Raw genomic sequence first — 25,455 nt, 5'->3', positions numbered from 1 at the left:
CCCCAGCCTCCTGAGTAGCTGGGATTACAGGCACGCGCCACCATGCCCAGCTAATTTTTTTTGTATTTTTAGTAGAGACGGGGTTTCACCATGTTGACCAGGATGGTCTCGATCTCTTGACCTCGTGATCCACCCGCCTCGGCCTCCCACAGTGCTGGGATTACAGGCTTGAGCCACCGCGCCCGGCCCGCATTTAAAGTTTTTAATGGCTGAGAGGAAAAGGCTGAGGCCACCTGACAGGCCCATCTACAGCAGAAGGTAAGCCTCCAAACCCAAGCTCTTGTAGCAGCCCTGAGGCCGGCAGCCCACCAAACATCCGGTGGAGGGGGTCCATCGAAACCCTCCCAAAATTCTTCAAGGACCCCGCCTGGGCCCTGTTTCAAATGTGGCCAAGAGGGACATTGGGCACGGCAGTGCTCCTGTCCTCGTCCACCTCCCGGACCCTGCCCAAGCTGCAAACAGGCTGGACACTGGAAGATTGACTGTCCATCCCAGACTACGGGCTCACCCCCCACACCTCTATGTGAGGGGCAGGCCAGTCCGCAGGAAGCAATCCCTTCGCCTGAACTTCTCGGCCTTCTGGATGACTGACGCAGCCCGGACTTGAGGACCCCCATCACCCTTGCTGAGCCCAGGGTAACGCTACAGGTAGCGGGTAAGTCCATTTCCTTCTTAGTAAATATGGGGGCTACCTACTGTGTATTGCCTTCCTACTCAGGACCTAGCATACCTTCCCAGGTACAGGAATTAACAGCAAGCCTTCCTGTCCTAATCAAACCCATCCTTTAGCTTGTGTCCTCGAGAGACACCCCTTTTCCCACTCCTTTTTAATCATACCCTCATGCCCAGTCCCCCTTTTAGGATGAGACATTCTCCAGATGGTAGGGGCCACTCTCCAACTCACTGGCAGCCCATCATCCGCCCACCTCCTACTGCCACTCCTAACCGATGCCACGCCCTGTCTTAACTCCTCGCCCCAACCCCCATAATCAATGCTACACAAATCTCCAACCTTTTCCAGGCCTTATCATTGCCCAGGGAAGTTGCAGTCATACACTGCCGAGAACACTGGGCCCAGCATAATGCTGTCTCCCGGGGCAATACGCGGGCAGATACAGCAGCAAGATCTTTAACGCCAAGTTAACCCCTACCTGTTCTCTTACCACAGGCACACAGCCTGTATACTCACCATCAGAGAAATAGGCCCTTATACTAAAAGGGGGAACAGAAGCTAATCAGGGCAGGATCTTCCTAAATAACAGAATCGCCCTTCCCCAGGAACAGGCCCCTAAAATTATTGCTAAAATCCACCAATCCTTACATATAGGGCCTAAGGTGTATCACCACTTTGTACAGCCCCTCTTTTTCTCACCAGGTCTGCAACAAACAATTGAGCAGGTACACAAGGCATGCGTTGCTTGCTCTAAGGTCTTGCCTTGGGGAGGGTTAAGGCCACAGTCTCCTACTCACCAAATGCGTGGCAACCTACCGGCCCAAGACTGGCAAATTAACTTCACTCATATGCCCACTCACAAAAAGCTCCGCTACCTCCTAACTTTTGTAGATACATTTTCAGGTTGGATTGAAGCCTTCCCCACCTCCTGGGAGACAGCAGACACGGTGGCCTCCCTCCTTACTCAAGAAATCAACCCTCGCTTCGGCCCACCTGCCACCATCCAGTTGGACAACGGTCCAGCATTTACGGCCCAAGTAGTCCAGCTAGTCACCAAGTCCCTCAACATCTCCCGGAAACTGCACATCCCTTACCATCCTCAGTCGTCGGGTAAAGTTTAACGGGCCCATGGCAGCCTCAAAGACCATTTGGCCAAACTTGCTATTGAGGTAAAACTCTCTTGGCCCACACTCCTACCTCTTGCCCTGGCCCAGGTCTGGGCCACCCCATGGGGGCCAATGGGCCTTAGCCCCTTCGAATTGCTGTACGGCCAGCCTTTCCTGGTTTCTCACAATCTCCCTGTAAAACCGCCCCCACTGGCTTCCTACGTTCCCTTCCTCTCTCTTCTCTGCCACCTGCTTAGGAAGCACTTGGACTGCACCCTCCCTGTTGTTCCAGGACCAGAAGACCCCCACCCAGTGACGCCTCTCTGACCAGGCGACAGCGTTCTCCTCTGAGAGCTCGAACCAGGATCTTTGCAGCCCAGGAATCCTGGACTGAGGGCCCCACCACCAGGACCCATTATCTTGCACAGGCAAACTGCCAAACAGGTGGCTGTCAGTCTACTGTCTCCATCCTCATCCCACACGGTAAAAGCGCCGGACTTGGTCGCGATCATGGGTTTCACTTTCGGCACAGGCTGTGTTTTCTATATGACCAAACCAAGGACTACTGTCATTGGTGGAACACCACCTACGGGGGGTGCCCATACAGCTCTTGTGTTATTCACAAGCCACAGCCTCCAAGCCGTCCCAGTCACATGCTCACTCTCTTCAGCAGTGGTTCCTTAGCCCTCAACATCTGCGACCCCTGGCACAGCCGCTGGGATGCAGGAGTGTCCGGTAAAGGCTATGAAGATTATACCCGGCACCACCTTAACAGGTATCCCCTTGTTCAAAGTACACTCTCAAAATCTCTCTCTCTGCTATGGGACGGCCAGCAGCTCCAGCCCCAGCTGCAACACCACGGTAAAAGTAAAATCTTCCCTTTACGTGCCTCCAGAAGGATACTTTTGGGGTAATGGGGCCCTAACCAAAGTTATTAATGCCTCCTTTCCCTTCCCCTGTGTGCCTGTCACTTTGGTCCCGCAGCTAAAAGTGTACAGACAAGCCGAGCTCCTATCCCTCATCGCACCCTCCCCTAATCACCGAAGCAAAGGAGCTGTCTTCCTCCCAATAGTGGTTGGCCTCTCCTCAGCATCCTCTCTAGCAGCGGCTGGAATAGGAAGCAGCACCCTGGGCTACACTGTCACTTTAGCCACTCAACTGGAAGACAAGCTCCAAGTGGCCATTGAAGCGTCAGCACCTCCCTGGCCTCCCTCCAAATCACATCACTGGCCCAGGTAACTCTCCAAAACCAATGGGCCTTGACCTACTAATGGCGGAAAAAGGAGGTACCTGTCTGTTTCTTCAGGAACAGTGCTACTACATCAATGAAACAGGCCTTGTAGAAGAGCATGTCAACACTCTCTATTGCCTCCAAGAAGACCTCCGAAAGAAACAGAATGCACCAGCTTCGTCTCTCAACTGGTGGCAATCCCCCATGCTTACCTGGCTAACCCCTATCATTGCTCCCATTATCGTAATTTGTCTTTCGCTAATGCTAGCCCCCTTTTTCCTCACGTTTTTACAGGCCCACATGAAAGAAATTTCCAGGGTGGCCGTAAACTAGATGCTGCTTCACCCCTCTGTCCGACTCCCAACCGAGGTACCAGACAACTGACCCCTCCCCCTGACTCCACCCCTATTCAGCAGGAAGTAGCCAGAAAGAAGCGGCGTCCTATATCATCGAAAGGGTTGAAATGTAAGGCCGGTTGCCTTGCCAGGAGCTCGGACACGCCCATCCCTCTACGCGCTTGAAAACTACGTCACCACTCCCCGCTCGACATCAAGCTCTGCACTCGGCACCTAGCCCGCAGTTGGAAAACCCTGCCAAAATTTAAAAGAAGCCCTGCCAAAACCTGCCCAACAGCATTTTGCCCTGTCTAGGTCCCACTCCCCCTGGGCAGCTCGCTCGCTGGAAATCCTGCCTACCTACCAACGGCAGCTTGCCCCATCCCCATCCAAGTCCTGTTCCCTCATAGCCAATCAGGATATCCTCACTCGCTATAAAACCCCACACCTCAGGAAGTCAGGTACGACTTCCCTGGCCCCTTTACCCGGGACCATGGAACCATGCCCGGGAGCTAAATAAATTGGCATTTAATTTCCTTTACTGGCCTCAGTTTCCTCATTTTAAACTCGGCAATAACCCTTACAGTTGCCATTGTTATTATCTCGAAGCTCCCTTCAATAGGTAGTGTTAAATTATAATACTTTTCAATATACTTACAGTAACAAATGTTTTCTTGTTAAACTAATTTTGGCTTGAGGCTTTCTCTGTACTTGGAGTTCCTAGGTAGCAAACTGCAACCTAACATAGTATGTAAATAAAATTCCAACCTAACTTATGAGTATATTTTTGCAAAAACTAGCTGTCTCAGCCGATCAAAGCAGCTCGGCTTCAGCAATCACCGGTTGCCAAATGATCAGACCATGACCATATAAGACAAAAGCTTCATCACACTGTACCCAAATAAGGTAACTGCTAAGCTGTAACCAATCAAGCGATTTCTATACATCGTCTTGTTTTTCTCTGGACAAATGCTGTCTGCTCACTTTGCTGGGTGGAGCTCTCTGAACCTCTCTTGGTTCTAAGTGATGCTGGATTCATAAATCATTTTTTGCTCAAATAAACTAATTTGTCTAAAGTTTATCTTTTAACATTATTTAATCAAGAAAAAACATTTGTTTTATGAGAGCTGAATTATTAAACATTGATGAATCAGTAACAATGCTAATGTTTACTTTTCTAGCCATTAAACTTTTTAAAAGCTTATCAGCATACATTGATTCCTACTCGCTAGTTGAAGCATGTTCTGAAATTATTAAAAGAAGTAGCTCTTTGTATACCTTAAATAGGTCATTTTATATATGTTTTTTTCTTTTTTTTTTTTTTTTTTTTTTGAGACAGAGTCTTACTCTGTTGCCCAGGCTGGAGTTCATTAGCATGATCTTGACTCACTGTAACCTCCTCCTCACTGAACCTAAGGCAGGTTCAAGTGATTCTCCTGCCTTAGCCTCCCTAGTAGCTGGGACTACAGGCATGCCACCACTATGCTCAGCTAATTTTTTATGTTTTTAGTAGAGATGGGGTTTCATCTTGTTGGCCAGGCTGGTCTCAAACTTCTGACCTCAAGAGATCTGCCTGCTTCTGCCTCCTCCCGTGCTGGGATTACAGGCATGAGCCACCCTGCCTGATTGATCATGATATTTTTAAAAGCAATTTAACATAGTATGGTAAACAGCTATCATTGCCACAGAGAAATGAAGGTGAATCCTGCTACTCGGTCATTGGAAGTGGGGAATAAGAACAATAAATAAAGTCAATACTGAACAAGAAAGGTAGAATTTGGAAGCTACAGTAAAATCTATGTACAAAAAAAATGATTTTAAAGTTTTATCTCCAGAAGAAAAGTTATTAGAATTTTTAAAAAATTCATTAATAATTTTAAGATGAGAAAATTTCAATTAATCTAATCTGTACCCTAATGGTGGGCAAGATTTTATTCTGTTTTTAAAGCTATCTAGAAAATAAATATTATTCCTTTCATTTAACTATTAGAAGTCTTGCTATATTATGAAACATATCTTATTTTACTTTGCACCCCCAAGATGTAAGGTTATATAGAACCTAATAAAAGTGACAAATAAATATTCACTGAATCGAAACCAAGACTCCTCATGGGTGATCAAAACACAGCTCTCAAAATGGCTGCCCAGACTCTATATAACTTTGGTAGTTATACAAACATTGTGTAGGTTTGTTCAGAAGAAATGGAACAATTAAGACATGATATGGCCTCTGTTTCTGCCTTTGATTCATCTTTGTTTTCCATTGTCATGTTACCATACCTTTCTTATTCTCTACATAATAACACATCACTTTAAATGTATTACCTATTCCCCTTTCTAATGTGGCATGAAAATCCTACCACTTCATCTTCGTGTTTACATCAAGCAATTTAGAGGTCATGTCTTATAATGATCTGGGGGAAAATATGCATCATGAAAACATTCTCTCTCTTAATTAGGGACTCTCAATGACTAGTCCAAAGTAACTTTCCAGGAAAGGCAGAGACAAATATATTTCCCTGGGTACTGTTAGTTTATGAATTCTTATTTTTAGGACAATGAGTACATATTTTTAAAATCTACTAGTAGTACTTTTACTTTATGACAATAATAACTATACCTTATAAAAGGTCGTGTCACAGCAAGGATGGTTCTGATGAACCAAGACGGATGAACAATGATGAATGATTTCAAATTCTTCCGTAACCTATTTTGAAAAAAGAAAAAATACATTACTCTTAGCCCATTTTCAGTGGGAATTAAACATAAAACATATTCCTAAATACAAATATTTATAATTTAGGCTGGGCGTGATGGCTTATGCCTGCAAATCCAGCACTTTGGGAGGCCAAGGTGGGCGAATCACCTGAGGTCAAGAGTTTGAGACCAGCCTGGCCAACATGTTGAAATTCCATCGCTACTAAAAATAATTTTAAAAAAATTAGCTGGCGCCTATAGTCCTGGCTACTCAAGGGGCTGAGCCAGGAGAATCGCTTGAACCCAGGAGGTAGAGGTTGCAGTGAGCTGAGATCACACAACTGCACTCTAGCCTGGGTGACAATGAGATTCCAACTAAAAAATATATATATATATATATTTTAGGGAGTTTTATGCAAGTTACTATTACCTGGTGGGAATATATAGAATGGCCATGATTAATGACAAGAATGATTTTTGAGACATAATTTGAAACTTGTATGATTTGAACCTCATTTTGTCATAGAAATAAATGTAAAATAGAATGGTTGTGTTCTTAGAGTATATACATCTAGTGGCTAACTTGAACTGACAGCGAATGTCGAAATAAGAGCACAGTGGTTCTCCAAATCACAATAGTCCCAGTTCACATAAATGGCAGCAAGGTCACATGATACCACTAAAGAATCAGGGGTATTTTGGTTTATCAGCTCAAGTTGCACCTTCCTGTGGCAACAGCACATGCATAGTTTAAAACAGACTTGGTCTGCCAGGTTTGAATTACATTTAATAAAATCTAGGGGGGAATTGCTTTATTTCAACTTTTGGGCATCAACTCACACTTTTATTAATATTACTATAATTTATTGTTTTAAATACACATAACTCAATGTTTCTAAAATGTGATCACATTTTTAGTAGACCAAAAGAGAATACAATATGGTTACTATTGAGGAAGTCAAAATAGTGATTAAATAATAGAGCCCACATACCGTCTGTCAATCATCTGGTAGCATTTCTTCATCCAGCCTAGCCCTGGCATCTTCCGTCTTGGGGTTGCACCATTCAAGTACACGATCATATAGTCTTCAGCAACCATCAACTCTAAAGTACTTATTACATATCTGATCACAGGAAGGAAGAGGAATGTTTTCAGTTCCCACATAAAATATTTCATGTGATTGACACCATAATTACATAACATTAAAAGTACAGGGTATATGAAATTTAAGAATAGTTGTGCCCATTATCTCTTTACCTTGGGAAGAATACAGTTGCCTAAGAGCATTCCTCTGACAGTATTACTCATTTATTGGTATGGTTACCTATTTTTTAAATGTAGGTACACTAGAAAAATGTATGGGTTAGAAAGAATCCTGACTTTCAAAAATGTCAACAATGTTATCAAATATTAAGGGTAACTCAGGTTAAATAAGGGCAGATATAAATGAAGTCAGGTTATAGTCAGTCTTAGCTGACGAAGAACATGTATCAAGGAACAAAAATAATACTTTGCCCAAAGGAAATGTTACAGAATTTTAAAATGCAAGCAAAATTCTGTTATTTTGCTTTTAGTCTATTCTACTGACAAGAGCCCCTTTAAATGTTTTAGGCCCTTGAGCAACATTCTTTGACAGAGACCTTACTGACTTTTGATTGAAGACTTAGAATATTCTACATCATCTATCTTCTTTAATTAAAGATGCTCTATTTGCCATTACATGCCACAGACATTAACTCAAAGCACTTCGTTGTAAGTATCACTCACAGGAAAAGATTTTCCATGACATAGTGGTAATCCGCCCGACTGCTGTCTGGCAGAAAACAGGCGGCAAACACAATGATGGCATTTAGACCGTCCCCATAGTATCCTGGGGGACAAACAAAAAGACATTTGTAACCAATTGAAAGCTCTTAACAAGGTAATATCTGACCTAATGGATAAAGCTGAAGCCTTGGCAAGTGTGTCTTTGTGGATATATTAGCTACATGAAATGGGGATTGACTATAGGGCTGTAGTATATACACATATACTACACACATATCTTTCAGTGGTGAACATCTATGTTTATAGAGTGTTAAATATACAGTGCAATTATATTTGCATATGTAGGCTATTCATATATCACGGACGATTATATGTGTTGTACACAGTTGTGAATAATAGGGTGTATAAAAATATAACAAATGAGAGGGCAAGACTGATTTATGAATGTCTGATTTCTATAATGCTAATATATACGTACTTATACGACTTCTTTCTTCTGATGGCTAAGAAAGATACTCTGTTTGATCCTCTTTAGTTCTTTTTAGTTTTAGACACTGCTTAATTTTAAGGGAGAATTTAGCCACTGAACTGCAATGTAATCTCTGACTCACACACTCCAGTGATCAAATACTAGTGAGTAGACAAGTAAAACATCTTGATTTTGATGTTGAGGCCCGTAGTGCCCCTGGGATCTACAGACAGTGTAAGAACCCATGGCCTTGCTCTGTCCAACATGTTACTGCCATGTAATCGCCAGTGGGTATTTAGAGTTCTGAAAAAAACTAACACATTGGGTTCTGGAGGACTAGATCAGGCTTAAGCATATGTCCTGTCCTCCTACTCAAAGCCTGGAGGAAATCTCTATTTAATGATTCTACAGTCCAGAACTATATGACACAACAAACCCATAACTGGGTATATTTTTAGGCATATCTTTCCCCATCTTTTTTGCAGAGGAGTCACTGTCTTTTTGTAGAGAACATCTTATTAAACTGCTTTTCAAGAGCTAATTAACTCCATCCAAATCTATATGCACCCCAGCCGGGTGTGGTGGCTCAGGCCTGTAATCCCAGCACTTTGGAAGGCTGAGGTGGGTGGATCACTTTAGGCCAGGAGTTCAAGACCAGCCTGGACAGCATGGCGAAACCCCATCTCCATTAAAAGTAAAAAAAATTAGCTGGGTGTGGTGGCACCTGCCTGTAATCCCAGCTATTTGGGAGGCTGAGGCAGAATGGCTTAAGCCTGGGAGATGGAGGTTGCAGTGAGCCAAGATCACGCCAGTGCCCTCCAGCCTGGGTGACAGAGCAAGATTCTGTCTCAAACAAACAAAACAAAACAACAACAACAAATCTATATACAGCCCACATTTTACTGCCGTGTAATCATCCCGTGAGTAGAGTTCTGAAAAAACCAACACATTGGGTTCTGTTAAGGGGCTAGATTCTGAATTCTGTGAAGAGGAAGAAAACTACTTCTTGTAAGAGAAGGAAAACTAAAAATGGGTCTGGCTAAATTATATTTCAGTCGTATGAAATTCTGTACTTGCCGGAAAATTTGACAATTGCTTCCTAGTAACATGGGACGGAGGGGTAGAGGTGCTACCTCCAGGTGGTGCAGAGAAACTAGTAGGCGGGAAAAGCAGGCGGTGTGGCCACTGAAACTCCAGGGGTCAAAGAACATGTAGATGCATTTCAGGGCACCATTCCCCATCTTTTGAAAGCCCCGGCATCATTTTGGAATTGCCCTGTCTTTTAAGCAAGCTTACCATTTCCCATAGTTTCTTTGAAACTCAGCAGGTGTCAGTCAGACTCCCAGAGGCAGCTATACGGAATGTCATGTGTCTTTCCCACTTAAAAAGGGAAGCAATGTCTGAATTTTTATTTTTTAGTATCCCTGTCTAAACAATTGCAATTTATGTCATATAGTTCTGGACTGTAGAATCATTAACTAGAGATTTCCTCCAAGCTTTGTGTAGGACCTAGACAGGATACACTTAAGCCTGGTTCAGTCCTCCCAGAAACCAATGTGTTAGTTTTTTCACAACTCTAAATATCTACTAGTGATTACATGGTAGTAAAGTACTGGCTGTGTATAGATCTGGATGGAGTGAATTAACTCTTGAAAAGCAGTTTAATAAGATGTTTTCTACAAGAGAATGTGACTCTACTGCAAAAAACGATGGGGGAGGAGAGTAATACTGATTAAAAATATACCCAATTATGGGTGTGTGTGTATTACTAACTTAAGGTAGTCGTATACAATTTTTACACTACTTGTGGTGATACAATATTGTTGTATACAGTATTTATACTACATATCTTAGAAGATGCTACCTACGTATGTCTTCAACTCATGTAACACATGTTTGTGGGAGAGCAACGTAGGAGCTTCTCTCTGAATGTTTTTGCTTTAGTTCCGTCTTTTCCAATATACAGGTATTTATCAACTACTTTTTAGAATGCAAGATGAAGGAAAATGGCAGGAGGAGATATATTTTAATATAAGAATTGCTTGTTAAAACAAATAATTTCATTTCTGAAGAATGCATAACTAAATGGAAATCCACAAAGGATATGGTGGCTTAGCTATCCTAATCCTCACATCACAAAGATAAACAGTTCATCCTCAGCACGATGAAAAAACAAAAGTTCATTAAAAGAGACAACAGACATAATGAATCCAACTTAAAAGCAAGTAAGAAAGCATCCTTTCAAAAGTCTTTCTAAATGTAGCAGTCTGGCTCCAGAGTGTTACTGTAATTTCACTATCATGATTGCTCAGTTACTTTGACTTCTTTATTGCCAGAGAACTTCTAAGAAATTTTTTTTGAAAGGGAAAGACCGAGGTTTGTCAACAGTACTTCAGACGTCATTTTAAATGGCAGTTCAGCTCACTGTGTAAATGCAGTCTGCCCTTTGAATGTTGTAGCATCATGTTCATCTGAGTTCATTCAACTAAGGGAACACTATGGGATCAGCTTACTACTTCATGATTGCTGTCTAAGTAAGAAATGTCTCAATATGAAAAGTACTGAAATTTAGAAATGAAAATGGCTGTTTGTACTTTTTGGTAGAGGAGCTTTAAGAAGGGAAGAACAGCCAAAAAGAGAAGGAAGAAAATAGGAGGAGAGGAGATAATTAAAGAAGGGAAATAAAAAGATTCCACAGAAAAATTTTCCTTCTAAATCAAGAGCCAGTGCCATTGGTAGGCTTGGGAGATATTTCAGATAATACCTTAATTTTTCTGTAGCTGCTTCCTGCTAAAAAAAATTTAAAGTTAAAAAATCAGATAATGCTATAATTGCAGGCAAAGTTCAATAACTAGAATTCGTAGGATCATTTACTTTTTGCCCCTCCCAAATACCTTGGAGGGGGTCAGCTAACCCCTCAATTTCTATTCTCAAGTATGCAGCTTACTCAAGTAAAGTTTCCTGTTGGCAACAGCATAATTCATTTGAAGTCTGATTTTAAAACATTTATTTCATTAGACTCTCTTCCCAATAAAGGTGAGGTGAATTCAGGGTGTATATGCTGGGTAGGGTGCCTGAGCAACCCAACCGGGCATCTCCTGAGACCCTCTGAAGCCAGGACGCAAACCTTACCTGAGTGACACAGACAGGCATGAAAGGGATGTAACACAAGTTTGCTGGCCAGCAAATGGAATGGAGACAGAGGAGAGATGTCACAGTCGCAATCAAAACACACACACACACACACCAGCCAGTGACTCTTCTCCTCATTATTTCCAGGGTCATTTGTCCAGCAAGACTGCAGAGAAGGTTACCTGTATCTCCTATAATGAAATAAGTGAAAAAAAAAAAAAAAGAAAAAAAAGAAAGAAAGGAAACTCCTTGTTAACATTATTTGGGGTGATTGTTCTCCATTATTTAAATGAGTTTCTCTGCTCCAAGTTAAAAAAAAAAAAGCCTCAGAGGGACCCCATATTGTTGGCTGAGCAAAACCATCCAAATCCCACTTTTATTTATGTAGATGGCAGAGATATTGTTCATGGGCTCATTGAGGCCCAGAGAAGATAAGTAATGTATCAAGGTCACAGACTAGTAAGTGGCAGAGATAGGTTTTGAGCCTCATTCTTCTACATTGTATGCAGGGCCTCTGGCAGTAGCTCATATCAAGGTCACCAATGCTGAAGACTGAATTACTTATTCAAATACTGCCATCATGCCACCAGTATTCTCAACAGGTGGGACCCTTGGCAGGGCCTGGCTTTGGGGCTAACTTCTGAGCTCTTTGGATCGCCTCTGCCTTACAGTTTTCGGCATAGAACGCTGTGCAGCTGATACTTCTCTTGGCCTGAATGAGAAAACTTCCTCACAGCAAAATGCCAAGCAGCCAACAAGATTCATGTTCACTGTGAAGTGACTGCTGCTTTTTAAATGCTCGTCAGAAGCCAGAAGGACAAACTCAGTAGGTTGGTAAGTAAGGAGCTTTCTCATCATTATGGTCTAAGAGAGTGGTGTAAACTCCCAAAGTGGAAGACAAAGCTTTGGCAAATTCAGAAGTAACATCTCAAGTATCTTTACCTACAGAGCACAAAAGCCGGTCAGGGTGTAGGAAAAGGTGGCATCTCGCTAAAGTTCCGGATGGGTTTAGGCAGAGGCACGTTTCATGCAGGCCAGTGCCTGGAGAGGGCCGAGGCAGGGCTGGGGTGAGGGGAGGTGGCCTTCTCATCAAAACAAATCAGACAGTCACACAGACAAAAACTGAGCTTGCAACATAGAATGGAGAAGAGAAACGCCAAAGGGCGGAGGTGGCAGGGACAGAGAGCACAGCAAACCAGGTTAGCCCTGAGGCCTCAGGTGAATTGTTACAAGGACTGTGACAAGCAGAAGCAGTGGCATTTTCTGACCATCAGTGCTCTCATGATATTCACTCTCTCCTGATTTGGACAACAGACTGATGGGCTTGACCACGGCACCCAAGCCCACCTAAAGAACAAGCAGACAAGTCTACTGGATATTAGCAGACAACTAGCCCTAGGAGAGCAGCAGGACCGTGAGCTGCCTTTCAACACAGGGACTCTCCATGTAAGAGCTGATGGTAAAAATATTTATAGGGCTTATCATTGGGTGACTTTGATTTGACAGACATTTTAATTTTTTAATACTTTAAAAAATGAACAGAGTACTCTTACAGGCAGCCTCTGTTTTATTTTTATTTTCAAAAACAAAACAAACCAAAAAAATACTTGATAGGTGGTGCAAAGGAGATGGGGAAGACTGGGTGTTCCTCTTATGGTTTTCACATAAAAAACAAAAGGGTTGACTCTACAGCCAGCTATCTGTCACTTTCAGCAAGATTGGGCCAAGTCTCATTCCAAAGGGCTGTGGGCATGATCTCCCTTAGAGGAAACTGCCCCGACTCCACAGCAGCGATCAGGGGGTCCTATTTCCATTTCAGGTCAAACAGTAAGGCAAGAAAAAGAAAAGTCCTGGCCAAGGGTGGGGACTGGCATTCCCCTTTGCTACAGTGGTCAGGTTCCCTGGGTGGTCTTGATACTTACGTGGGGGGTAGCAATGCATGGGATGGAAGGTGAAAAATCTGCTGGCAGAGGAAGGTTTGATTGAAATAACAAAACATCCTCTGCTTGTCATAATAGAAAACAAAAGCAGTGTTCTACTGCAGTGCCAAGACTGTTGTTTCCCTGTCCTCATTAAGGAAGAGTGAATTGAGAGGGCAACAACTGCCTTGTCAGCTCACACTCCTTCTAGAACAGCTGGGTGGTTACAGCGGTGCCTCAGGACTTCAGGAAAGGAAGGCAGGAAGCAGAAAAATCAAAACGCTGTCGATGTTTTCTGAAGTCGACAACGTTAAACGTGTTGCTTGCGCTCATCTGACTTTGTGTGAATCCCAAATTAACCAAGGCCACATATGCTCCAGGAGCCCTTGAGAAAGTGCTGGAAACACACAAAACGCACTTTTCTCTCTCTCTTGGCTCTCGCCAAGCAGGTAGAGGCTTTGACTGGGGTTGCTAGATTTACCGCAGCTTACAGAAAGGCAAACTTCAGGTAGGGGGAACAATTACCAAGCTGAGTCTAAAAACATCCCCAAAGCTTCTGAAGAGGACTGAAAAGATCATTTTGTAATGAGAAGCAGCTCAGGCATAGTGTTATGATACAGGCCATGGTGTCATCACTCTATTTGGTTCAACCCTACAATGGACTGGTAAGAATCTCAGACAGACATCTAAATTAGACAACTATGGCTTTCAGTCAATTTGCACAGAAGATGATAGCTATCACATAAGCAGCATGAAAAGCCTGTTTTATATTGGCAAGTTGTCTTTGCCTAGTAGGATTTCAAATGTTTACTGAATTGAATATGAGGAAATATACTTGGCTCTATGGTTCCCTGATTATTGACTCTAGAATAGGGCCCTTGAGATGTGGTTTTCCAGAGAACTCTAGACTCAATTTCTGATTTTAAATAAAATGGCTGCCCCTTCCCCCATTTCCCAGATTCACACAGAGCTAGACTACCCCCTTCCCCCATTTCCCAGATTCACACAGAGCTTGACTACCTCCGTGAGAAATGACTCTCCGGTAGGGCTCGATAACCTTCATGTCAATGCGCTGCTCTTGTTCTCCAATCACCACTGTCCTCCACAGCCGGTTGTCCTCCCTTTCCTCTTCAGCCGTATATTCTGGAATAGACTCTGACTCTTGGCCAGAATCTTTGTTGGTTGTGGGATCTTCTGGAAACAAAGCATAGAGCAGGGCTGAAGGAGCAAGTCCTCCACAGTGCAGGCAGCTAAACAGCAAATTGTAAGCTACATCCTGCAGAATCAACCTGATGGAAGTCCTTGTTTTTTACAGCTTTTACAGAACTTAGCACTATCCTGACCACATAAAGTATGCTCAGTGAAGTCTTTTTTATTAACTGAACAACCAGATCGATCGCTAAGGCCATGCTGAGTCAGACTAGGTGCAACGCTTGAGCTGTCTTGCATGGGTGGTGGTCCAGGGTGTGCGTGAGACAGGACCAGCTCATCCTTGATTGGGGTAAAGATTGCAGGTCTTTCTAATGGTGTGAAAGGTTGTATATTAGGCTGAGAAAATCTTGGGGTTTGGAGGCCACACCTCTTCAGTGTTCAGAATCTTTTGGGGCCCTCAACTTGGAATTGTGATGATACTACCAGTCAAGACTCCTACTCTAAGACTCTTACAACTGGGCTAAGCCTCCTGTTGGGAGCACACCTGGACATAAATTTGATATTTCTATTTACTGTTTCAAAATATGCCACACAAAGATTTTACAGTAAGTGAGAAAATACTTTGTAAAGCAGAAATGCTTCAAGACCCGAAATGCACAAGATTCTTAAACTGATGGGTACGTAAGACAATAAAAAAGCCTACTGAGCATTCTCTGGGAAGAAATTTACTCTTGTGCATTCAAAAAAAGGTAACCACTTTTTAAAAAAATAAGCAGCAATTGTTTCCACGTTTACTAGAAGTATTAGTAGAGAATAATGAAGGTTTTTTGTATGTTTAAGTAACTTGCAAGAAAAGATTATTTATAACCTTCACAATAATCCCAAGATATTATCATTCTTATTTTTCCATTCCTGGAAAAGCATCATTGAATTTACACCGCATTTCACTTCTTTCTATGGCACTTTGATGATAATAGCACTATTGTATTAAGTATTGACCTTGTACCAGGTACTAGGTCATTATACCAATGCAAAAACTGATTCTGAAGTAGCTTGCCTCAGATCACAGTTACTAAGCAAATACAGTCAAAACCTTTAACTTTTTTAGCCCTTCTAACCTATCACATTGTACCTTAAGTGTGTGACTCTCCTTATTTATTTTACGAAGTGGCTGTGAGTCCCTTGGGCTAAGAAACTGTGCCTTGAATCCCTTTAATATTCACTTCCACCAACCCACTCGCTACTTAGCCTGCAAACTTAACAGAACACTCAAAAACAATTGGGAAGGTGAGTGAGTAAATCAAGGAAAACTTGGATAATTTCCTGAAAATAGAGGTAATCTATAAGGGAGCCACAACACCACCATTATCTTCTGGAAGAATCTGCAATTATACATTCAGAAGTATCTAATTACCAATGACTGAGATAGTGCAATTATACATTCAGAAGTGTCTAATTACCAATGACTGAGATAGCAAAATGAAGTTCGGTTGGGAAGCAATCCCAGCCTTTTTTGCCAACACCAACAGCCACCACCACCTACAGAGCCTTGGCTCACTCAGGCTTCCACTGTGTTCCCACCAGCATGTGGCAGCTTATCAAGGACAGACCATAAACCACTGGCTCCAGACCAAGCACTGTGTCCTTTGTGCAAATCCACCCATCTGTCTGGAAGCTCTTCCTGCTTCTTCCTATGTGAGTTAGGACCCTAGGATGCCAATCTTAGCTCCCTTCCTGGGACTCAGTTTCCCATCTGGTCTCTACTCCCTCAGAACTCTGGATTCTGAAGCAGGTTTGTCTTCTGATGCTCTTTTACACACCCTCCTTTCCCTCCAGGGAACTTTCCATCCACCAGACCCTCTTCATCCTGTTTGGTATCCTCTGGCCTGCACTAGCTCTACCCTGGTCATTTCTGTGGGATGAAGATATGGTTGTTTTGTTTTCTGCAAATTTTATTAAAATTCCCTCATGTAAAAAATTTCTGGTTGGGCATAGTGGCTCAAGCCTGTAATCCCAGCACTTTGAGAGGCCAAGGCAGGTAGATTGCTTGAGCTAAGGGGTTTGAGACCAGCCTGGGCAGCATGGCAAAACTCAGTCTCTACAAAAAAAAATACAAAAATTAGCTGGGTATGTTGGCATGTGCTTGTAGTCCTAGCTAATTGGGAGGCTGAGGTGGGAGAATCATGTGAGTCCAGGAGGTTGAGGCTGCAGTGAGCTGTGATGGTGCCACTGCACTCCAGTCTGGGTGACAGAGTGAGACTTTGTCTCAAAAAAAAAAAATTGTATACTACATTCTTTGTTATGGTTATAGTAAAACACATATCACGTAAATATAGTCAACTGATCTTTGACAAGGAGCAAAGGCAATCCAGAGAAGCAAAGGCAATACAGTAAAGCAAAGATAGTCTTTTCAACAAATAGTGCTGGAATAACTGGCTGTCCACCTGCAAAATAATGAATCTGGACTCAGGCCTTTGATCCTTCACAAAAGGTAACTCCAAATGGATCACAGACCTAAATGTAAAATGCAAAACTATAAAACTTTTAGAAGAAGAGAAAATGTCATTGGCCCTAGGTGCAAAGATGACTTTTTAGATAAAATACCAAAGGCATGATCCATGAAAGAAATAATTGATAAGGTGGACTTCATTAAAATTAAAACTTCTACATGAAAGACAAAGAGAATGAGAAGACAACAAACCATAGACTTGGAGAAAATATTTACAAAACACATATCTGATGAGGACTGTTATTCAAAATATACAAAGAATGCTTAATACTCAACTATAAGAAAATGGGCAAAAGACCTGGACAGGTACCTCACAAAGAGGATATACAGGTGACAGGTAAGCATGTGAAAAGATGTTCCATATCATGTGTGATTACAGAATTTTGAATTAAAACAATAGCAAGATACCACTACCTACCTAAATGGCCCAAATCCAGAACACTGACACCAAATGCTGGTGAGAACGCAAAGCAACAGGAACTCGCTTTCATTGCTGGTGGGAATGCAAAATGGTCCAGCCACTTTGGAAGAATGTGGCAGTTTCTAACAAAATTAAACATACTCTTAACTTACAATCTAGCAGTCATACTCCTTGGTAATTACCCAAATGCACTGAAAATGAATGCCCACACAAAAGGCTACACATGTATGTTTATAGCAGCTTTATTCATAATTGCCAAAACTTGGAAGCAACCAAGATGTCCTTCAGTAGGTGAATAAACTGTGATTCGTCCAGACAGTGGAATATTATTCAGCATTAAAAAGGAGTGATCTGTCAAGCCATGAAAGGATATGGAAGAACTTTAATTGCGTAAGTGAAGAAGGCCAGCCTGAAAAAGCTACCTATTGTATGAGTCCAACTACGTGGATTCTGGAATAGGCAAAACTATGGAGACAGTAAAAGCATCAGTGATTGCCAAGGGTTGGGAGAAAGGAAGAAATAGGCAGAGCACAGAGAATTAAGACAGATAAACTATTATGTACAATACTATAATGGTGGATACATGCTGCCACTGTACAGTTGCTCAAAGCCATAGAATGCACAACACAAACTGAACCCTTCAGGTAAATTATGGACCTTGGGTGATAATAATGTATCAATTAAGGCTCATCAATTGTAACAAACCAACCATTTTGGGAATGGAGATAGTGAAGGAGGATGAATGTGTGTAGAGAAACAGGGTACAGGAAAACTCTGTACTTTCCACCCAAATATGCTGTGAACCTAAAGTTACGCTAACGAATAAGTTCATTTTTAAAAAGTAAACCACATTAATGAAAGTGCCAGCAATACAGAAATTCTTCATGAAAACAATAAAAATCACCAATGCCACGAATCTATTACTACGTGATGTGTATCACTCTTCCTCTGCACATACACAGACATGTTTATTTTTCAAAAAGTATGATTATCCTATATATTCTGCATGTTCTATACAGATTGTTCTATTAAAATAGTATAGGTTTGAGACCAGCCTGGGAAACATGACAAAACCTCCTCTCTACAAAAACAATACACCAATTAGCTGGGTGTGGTGGCACACGCCTGTAGTCCCAGCTACTCAGGAGGCTAAGGTAGGAGGGTCACCTGAGCCTGGGAGATCAAGGTTGCAGTGGGCTGAGATGCCACTGCACCCCAGCCTAGCTGACAGAGTGAGGGTCTGTCTTTATACACATATACACACACATATATTTTAATACATATTTACGTATATATTATATAATATACAATGTATATATATTTATACATATATGTATATATGTATGTAACATTACATTATATATACATATGTATACATGTGTGTATATATAATATATAATATAGTATACTATATATATTCTCTCTATATAGAGTATAGACTTCTTGTCTCAATAAATATAAATCATGCTCATTTTTAAAAGTAGCTCTCAAGTATTCCATTTTGCTGATGTCTTTTAGTTTACCAATCCCATGGTGATGAAATGTAGTTTTACTTCTTTTTGTTGTTGTTCTTTATAAAGAATTTGCTTCAGTAAGCATCTGCATGAAGGTATCTTACCTTATTTGTATACATATTTCTATAGGGGAACTTTCCAGCCATGCAGTGCTGGGTCAGCAGGTATAACCACTTAAAGTTTTGGGGATGTTTTTGCCCTTCAATATACTACACCAAAATATAGGAGAGGGCTGGATTTCCCCCTATTGTCAAGAACATGATAGGCTATCAAAGTTTTCAACCCTTGACAATTTCAGAGGAAATGATCTCGTTGTTTTAATTTGAATTTCTTTAATTATTAAAGAAGGTAAGCACTTTTCACTGTTTATTGGCTATTTACATCTCTCTTACTGACAAGAAGCTACCTTTAAAGCCCTTTTCCTATTGTGGTCCTTATTAATTAGTTGCAGTTTTTGTATAGAACTTCGTTATGTGTCATAATATATTTTTTTTGGTCTTGTGCTTACCCTGTAATTAGCTTTTAAATGTATACCCATCTTTTCCTGCCAAATAGAAATTCAATATTTTTATGTAGTTGAATCTGCTAACTTTTTCTTTATGTTTTTTGATTATGGTATCATAGTAAGAAAGGACATCTCTACATTAAAAGCATGTATGTGCATACACAGACACTCCTATCAACATTTTCCTTTAAAGACAGCATCATTGCTTGTTTTGGTGTACAAGTCCAGGGCTGGACCTTTTTATGGGGTGTAATTCCTAATGTTTCAGAGAGTGAAAGCTTGCAAGTTACTAGGGTTCCTCCTTCCTTTCCTCTTCTGGCTGATGTAAATGGAGGAAAGAGTTATCTAACAGTTAGGGGTACATTAAGTTTTCTTAAGCTGTTCATTTCTAGAAGTCAACAATACAAGCTAGTAAGAAGTAAAGATAGCTTTACTGACTTTCTGGTATTAGCAAGACCCTCCTGATCTTCATAATTCTTTTGCTCTAACTACAAATTACCATCTTCCCCACAACCTTCATTTTCCCACTGTAAGGCTGGTTTGCCTCGCCAGGAGCTTGGACATGCCCATCCCTCTCCAGGGAAAAAACTATGTCACCACTCTGCGCCCAGCACCAAGCCCAACACTCAGCACCTAGCTCCGCCACGTAGCTCCCCCAATGCCCATTTCTGCACTCAGCACCCAAAATCTGCACTCGCCACTAGGGTCTGCACTCAGCACCTAACCCGCAGTAGAAAAACCCTGCCAAAACGTAAAAGAAGCCCTGCCAAAACCTGCCCAATAGCAGTTTGCCCCGTCCACGTCCTGCTTCCCCCTGGGCAGCTCGCTCACTGGAAATCCCGCCTACCTACCAATAGCAGCTTGCCCTGTCCACGTCCTGTTCCCTCATAACCAATCAAGACACTCTACTCCTCCTCACTTGCTACAAAAGCCCCATGCCTTGGGAAGCCATGCGCAACTTCTCTGGCCCCTTTCCTGGACCATAGAACCTCGCCCGGAGCTGAATAAATTGGCATTCAATTTTCGTATACTGGCCTCAGTTTCCTCATTTTAAACTCAGCAATAACCCTTACAAGTGGTGCCGAAACCTGGGAGGAGTTGTAAGACCCCTCCTCAGGGAAACTGACTCTTCCACCCGAAGCCCAACCAGGGAGCCACTCTGCCATTAGGCAAGACTTCTGTTACCCATAACCTCTCCTGCTGCTTGCTTCGTGGATTCCCTGTCTGTAATCATGGTGGCGTCAGGGACTCCTTTCGCCATGGGCCCAGGGCCCCGGCCCCATTCCAAGGACTTGAGCGTATAGGAGACGTCCCTACATTCTTGTCTTCTCGCCCCATAAGAGAGTTTCTCAGGGTCAGGAATTTGAGGGAGACATCCACACCTTCCTGAACCCTTCTGCTCGGTGGTGTGGCCTGGAGTCGCCCTTCCGATCATCTCTGTGGCAGCGGCCGAGGTTTGGGCAGTCAGAAGCCCCGTTTGCAAACTCGGGCCCTGCCCAGGAGCAGGACTGAACCCCCAGCTCGCACCACTAAAACGTCTATCTCAAACTAGCCCTTTGGCATACCAACTCCCGTTTATAAGGTAACTGTACCTTCAGTTTCTCTTCCTAACCCCTGCACGAGTGAGTGAGTGAGTGAGTTTATGTGTAGTCCCATGGCTGAACGGCTACGGGGCTTGTGTGGACCTCAACCCATGGTTCCATGGGGACATCATAAGGCATAATGGTGATTCACCTCAGGACTGAAAGTTCTGAGGTGACCAGGCCCAGGGGTTATACGGGTACACCTTAGCCAAGATGCCCCATCCCTTTGGGGATGTGGCCAGGAAGGCATCAGACTGGTCTCCCATCTGGGGGGCACCCATCCTTTGTTCGTCAATCCTATATGTGGTTCTGTCTTTATTGTAGATTCGCCAGTTTTGTTAGACTCCTGTTAGCTGATATACAGTGGGTTAGGCCTGCTTCCCTAGAGGTAAAAGATACTCTACAGTGGGTAACAGGCCACTGGCTTCAGGGAAACTTTACCGAATTCACGCCCCTAGAAATAACTCTGTTCTCCTTTTTCCTCTTACTCTTCCTCTACCACTGAGGTCTTACTTCCTCCAATTTTTCCATGTGGCAGATAACCTTAGCCCTGTGTCTTTTTTATTTTCTTTCTTATTATAATCATTGCAGCCTGTAGGTTCTCTTAGCCACCCCCTCCAGGAAAGAAGTATTTCTGCCCATGTCGGATATAATATCTTTTCATAACCCTTCCTCACCCCTAACTACCCCGCAAAAAAGAGTGAACTATGGGTAATCAGGAGTCCCGCCTAGACCCCAAGTCGCCATTGGGATGTCTAGTTCAAAACTTACCCAAACTGGGTCTTTCCATAAAAAAGAAAAGGCTGCTCTTCCTCTCCACCATGGCCTGGCCACAGTATCCTCTGGACAACCAGTCTAAGTGGCCTCCAGAAGGCACACTCGACTTCAATGTCCTGACAGAGTTAGATAACTTTTGCCAAAAGAATGGTAAATGGTCGGAGGTCCCCTACATTCAGGCTTTCTGGTATCTTTGCTTCCGCCCCACCCTCTGTTCCTCTTGCACCACTGCACAGGTGTTCCTGGACAAAGAAACTCCCTCACTGCCCTGGGCCCCTCTACCATCCTCCTCCTCCTTTTCAGACCCCGAACTGCCCGAAGAACTCTCCTTTCCACCCTCCCGACCCACTAATCCTCCACCCTATGCAGAACCTCAACCCCCTCCAGCTCCTCCTCTTCCTGGTCCCAACCTAGCCTCTCCTGTTAGTGCTCACACTCACTTGTGCTGTGCTCCTAAGGATGAAACCTCTCTCCTTTGTCCCCTCTGCAAGGTGGCTGGAGCAGAGGGCATTGTTCGAGTGCATGTTCCCTTCTCCCTCTCTGATCTATCAGCCATTGAAAAACACCTAGAGTCATTCTCCACCAATCCTACTGCTTACACCAAATAATTTCGCTACCTCACCCAGGCATACGACCCCACCTGGCATGATATCTATATAATCCTTTCCTTCACCCTTACTCCAGATGAACGTGACTGCATTTTTATGGCGGCCTTGGCACACGCTGATCAGGTACATCTGACAAACAATCAAATGCCAGTAGGTGCGGCAGCAGTCCCCGAAGCTGACCCTAATTGGGACTATCAAATCGGTCAAGATGGCTGCCACTGCTGAGACCAAATGCTACAGTGCCTCCTAGCAGGCATGCAAAGCGCAGCCCAAAAGGTAGTTAATTATGTTAAGTTAAGGGAAATAACTCAGGGTCCTACTGAGAACCCAGCCACATTCATTGACCAATTAACTAATGCTGTGATCCTTCATACCCGGCTGGACCCGGCCTCTTTAGCAGGGGCTACAGTTCTAACCACCCATTTCATCTCTCAGTCTGCGGCTAACATTACAAAGAAACTTAAAAAAGCAGAGGAGGGCCCCCAAACTCCCATACGAGATCTGGTAAACATGGCATTTAAAGTTTTTAATGGCCGAGAGGAAAAGGCTGAGGCAACCCGACAGGCTCATCTACACCAAAAGGTAAGCTTCCAAACTCAAGCTCTTGTGGCAGCCCTGAGTCTGGCAGCCCACCAGGCACCTGCTGAGGGGGGGTCCATTGAAGCACACCAAAAACTCAGGAGGTGTTCCGCCTGGGCACTGCTTCAAGTGCGGTCAGGAAGGACACTGGGCACATTACTGTCCATGTCCCCGACCACCTACCAAGCCCTGCCCGGAATGCAAGCGGCTGGGACATTGGTGCAGCGAGTGCCCGTCCCAGACTATAGGGCCACCCCCCCACACCTCTATGTGGATGGCAGGCCGGTCTGCAGGAAGCAATCCCGTTGCTTGAACTCCTCAGCCTTCTGGACAACTGACGCAACCCAGACTTGAGAACCCCATTCACCGTTGCCGAGCCCAGGGTAACGCTGCAGGTAGCAGGTAAGTCCATTTCCTTCTTAGTGGATACGGGGGCTACGTATTCTGTATTGCCTTCCTACTCAGGGCCTAGCATACCTTCCCAGGTTTCAGTCACAGGAATTGATGGAACGCCATCCTGTCCTAATCAAACCCACCCTTTAGCCTGTGTCCTCGAGGGACAGCCCTTTTCTCACTCCTTTTTAATCATACCCTCATGTCCAGTTCCCCTTTTAGGATGAGATATACTCCAGACTGTGGGGGCCACTCTCCAGCTCTCTGGCCCCCAACACTCAAGCCCATTACCCACCCACCTCCTACTGCCCCTCCTAACCGACACCACACCCTGTCTTAACTCCTTACCCCAACCCCCTATCCCTCCTGACATAGTCAATCCCTCAGTATGGGATACCTCCAAGCCTGTAATAGCCAAACACCACACCCCAGTGAAAATACTTCTCAAGGATCCTGCCCCCTTTCCCTCACGTCCTCAGTTCCCTATCTCAAAAACCCATTGTCAAGTCCTAAAGCCTATTATCACCTTCCTGCTAGCTCAGGAACTACTTATTCCTACCAGTTCCTCTTGTAACACTCGTATCTTGCCGATCCGAAAGCCGTCTGGCAGCTACCGCCTAGTTCAGGACCTGCGCCTTATCAACGAGGTGATAGTACCCCTCCACCCTGTAATCCCCAACCCATAAACTCTATTATCAAACATTCCCTCCACTACCTCCCATTTTACAGTTCTCGACTTCGAGGACGCCTTCTTTACCATCTCCCTTCACCCTGAGTCCTACTTTCTCTTTGCCTTCACCTGGACCGATCCTGACACCAACCTGTCACAACAGCTCACCTGGACGGTCCTGCCTCAGGGATTCAGAGACAGCCCCCACATTTTTGGACAAGCCTTAGCAACTGACCTTAGCTCCTGTCCCCTCCAACCCAGTCTCCTTCTCCAGTACGTGGATGACCTATTACTCTGTAGCCCCTCCCTTTCCATGTCTCAACAGCATACTGCCACTCTCCTTAACTTTCTAGGATCTCAGGGATACCAGGTATCTCCTTCCAAAGCCCAGCTATCAGTCACCTCAGTGGTCTACTTGGGCATGTGCCTAACCCCCAAAACTAAAAGCCTAACAACAGATCACCGAAAGGTGCTTCTTTCACTACAGCCCCCGGAGACGGATGACCAGATTCTCTCCTTTTTAGAGTTTGCAGGATTCTTCCACCACTGGATACCTAATTTTGCCTCCCTAGCTAAACCTCTGTATGTGGCTGCTAAGGACACACCCACGGGACCCCTCTCCCATCCTGGGGTTGTAAAACAGGCTTTTAAAACCTTACAAACTGCTTTGTCCACAGCACCCCCACTCCAACTGCCAGATCTCAACCGTCCCTTCCACCTGTTCACTAACGAAAAACAGGGTATTGTGGTCAGCGTCCTAACCCAACCCCTGGGCCCCATATATCGTCCTGTAGCCTATTTATCAAAGCAACTTGGCCCTACAGTCAGGGGATGGCAGTCTTGCCTGCAAGCCCTGGGAGCGGCAACGGAGCTTACCAAGGAATCCCTAAAACTTACCCTGGGCCAGCCCATCTCAGTGTTCTCTCCTCATCGACTAACCAACCTCCTCTCCCACAAATCTCTCGCTCACCTGGGGCCCTCTCGCCTGCAGGAGTTTCATCTACTCTTTAGTGAAAATCCATCAGTTAGCCTTCATCCCACTTCTCCACTCAACCCCGCTACTTTACTTCCCCTTCCATCCCATTCCCCCTCAGCCCATTCCTGCCCTGAACTAACAGATGCATTTGCTAAACCTTGGGAGGGCTTGTCTGACCTTCCTCTACCTAACCCAGACCTTACCTTCTATGTAGATGGGAGTTCAATAGTGACAGCCGAGGGGCGACGAAAAGCCGCCTATGCAGCAGTCACAGATTCAGCCACTCTCAAGGCACGTCGCCTCCCCAATGGAACCACAGCACAAAAGGCAGAGCTCATTGCCCTAACCCGGGCTCTCACACTAGCACAGGGGAAGCGAGCAAATATCTATACTAACTCAAAGTATGCTTTTCTTATTATCCACTGCCACTCTGCCCTC

At 43.9% G+C, this 25,455-nt stretch overlaps 1 protein-coding gene and 1 long non-coding RNA gene across 19 annotated transcripts in view; one reads left to right on the top strand and one right to left on the bottom strand.

Annotated features, from left to right (window-relative positions):
- Positions 1-20,576, top strand: part of LOC116559669 — a 79,184-nt gene extending 58,608 nt beyond the window's left edge. Inside the window, exons 3-7 of the long non-coding RNA XR_004272566.1 lie at positions 1,577-1,783; positions 2,037-2,554; positions 2,764-3,930; positions 12,281-12,283; positions 20,492-20,576. This is a non-coding gene — a long non-coding RNA (uncharacterized LOC116559669). The remainder of the gene's footprint in view (positions 1-1,576; positions 1,784-2,036; positions 2,555-2,763; positions 3,931-12,280; positions 12,284-20,491) is intronic.
- Positions 1-25,455, bottom strand: part of PRUNE2 (prune homolog 2 with BCH domain) — a 307,395-nt gene that overhangs the window by 32,101 nt on the left and 249,839 nt on the right. For 8 of the 18 annotated variants that reach the window (XM_032290660.1, XM_032290671.1, XM_032290665.1 and 5 more), the window contains exons 12-16: positions 14,351-14,524; positions 11,594-11,602; positions 7,811-7,913; positions 7,035-7,166; positions 5,966-6,052 (exon numbers count right to left, since the gene is read on the bottom strand). In XM_032290660.1, coding sequence (XP_032146551.1) covers positions 5,966-6,052; positions 7,035-7,166; positions 7,811-7,913; positions 11,594-11,602; positions 14,351-14,524 — 505 coding nt within the window. Of the gene's footprint in view, positions 1-5,965; positions 6,053-7,034; positions 7,167-7,810; positions 7,914-11,593; positions 11,603-14,350; positions 14,525-25,455 lie in introns of those variants that run through there. The other 10 variants (XM_032290662.1, XM_032290670.1, XM_032290668.1 and 7 more) reach the window with 4 other exon arrangements.

Source organism: Sapajus apella, unplaced genomic scaffold (assembly GCF_009761245.1).
Source record: "Sapajus apella isolate SASKATOON/1434 unplaced genomic scaffold, GSC_monkey_1.0 scaffold24, whole genome shotgun sequence".
Taxonomy (NCBI): Eukaryota; Metazoa; Chordata; class Mammalia; order Primates; family Cebidae; genus Sapajus; species Sapajus apella.
The sequence above is the reverse complement of the archived record's forward strand: the minus strand, read 5'-3'. Positions and strand labels throughout refer to the sequence as shown.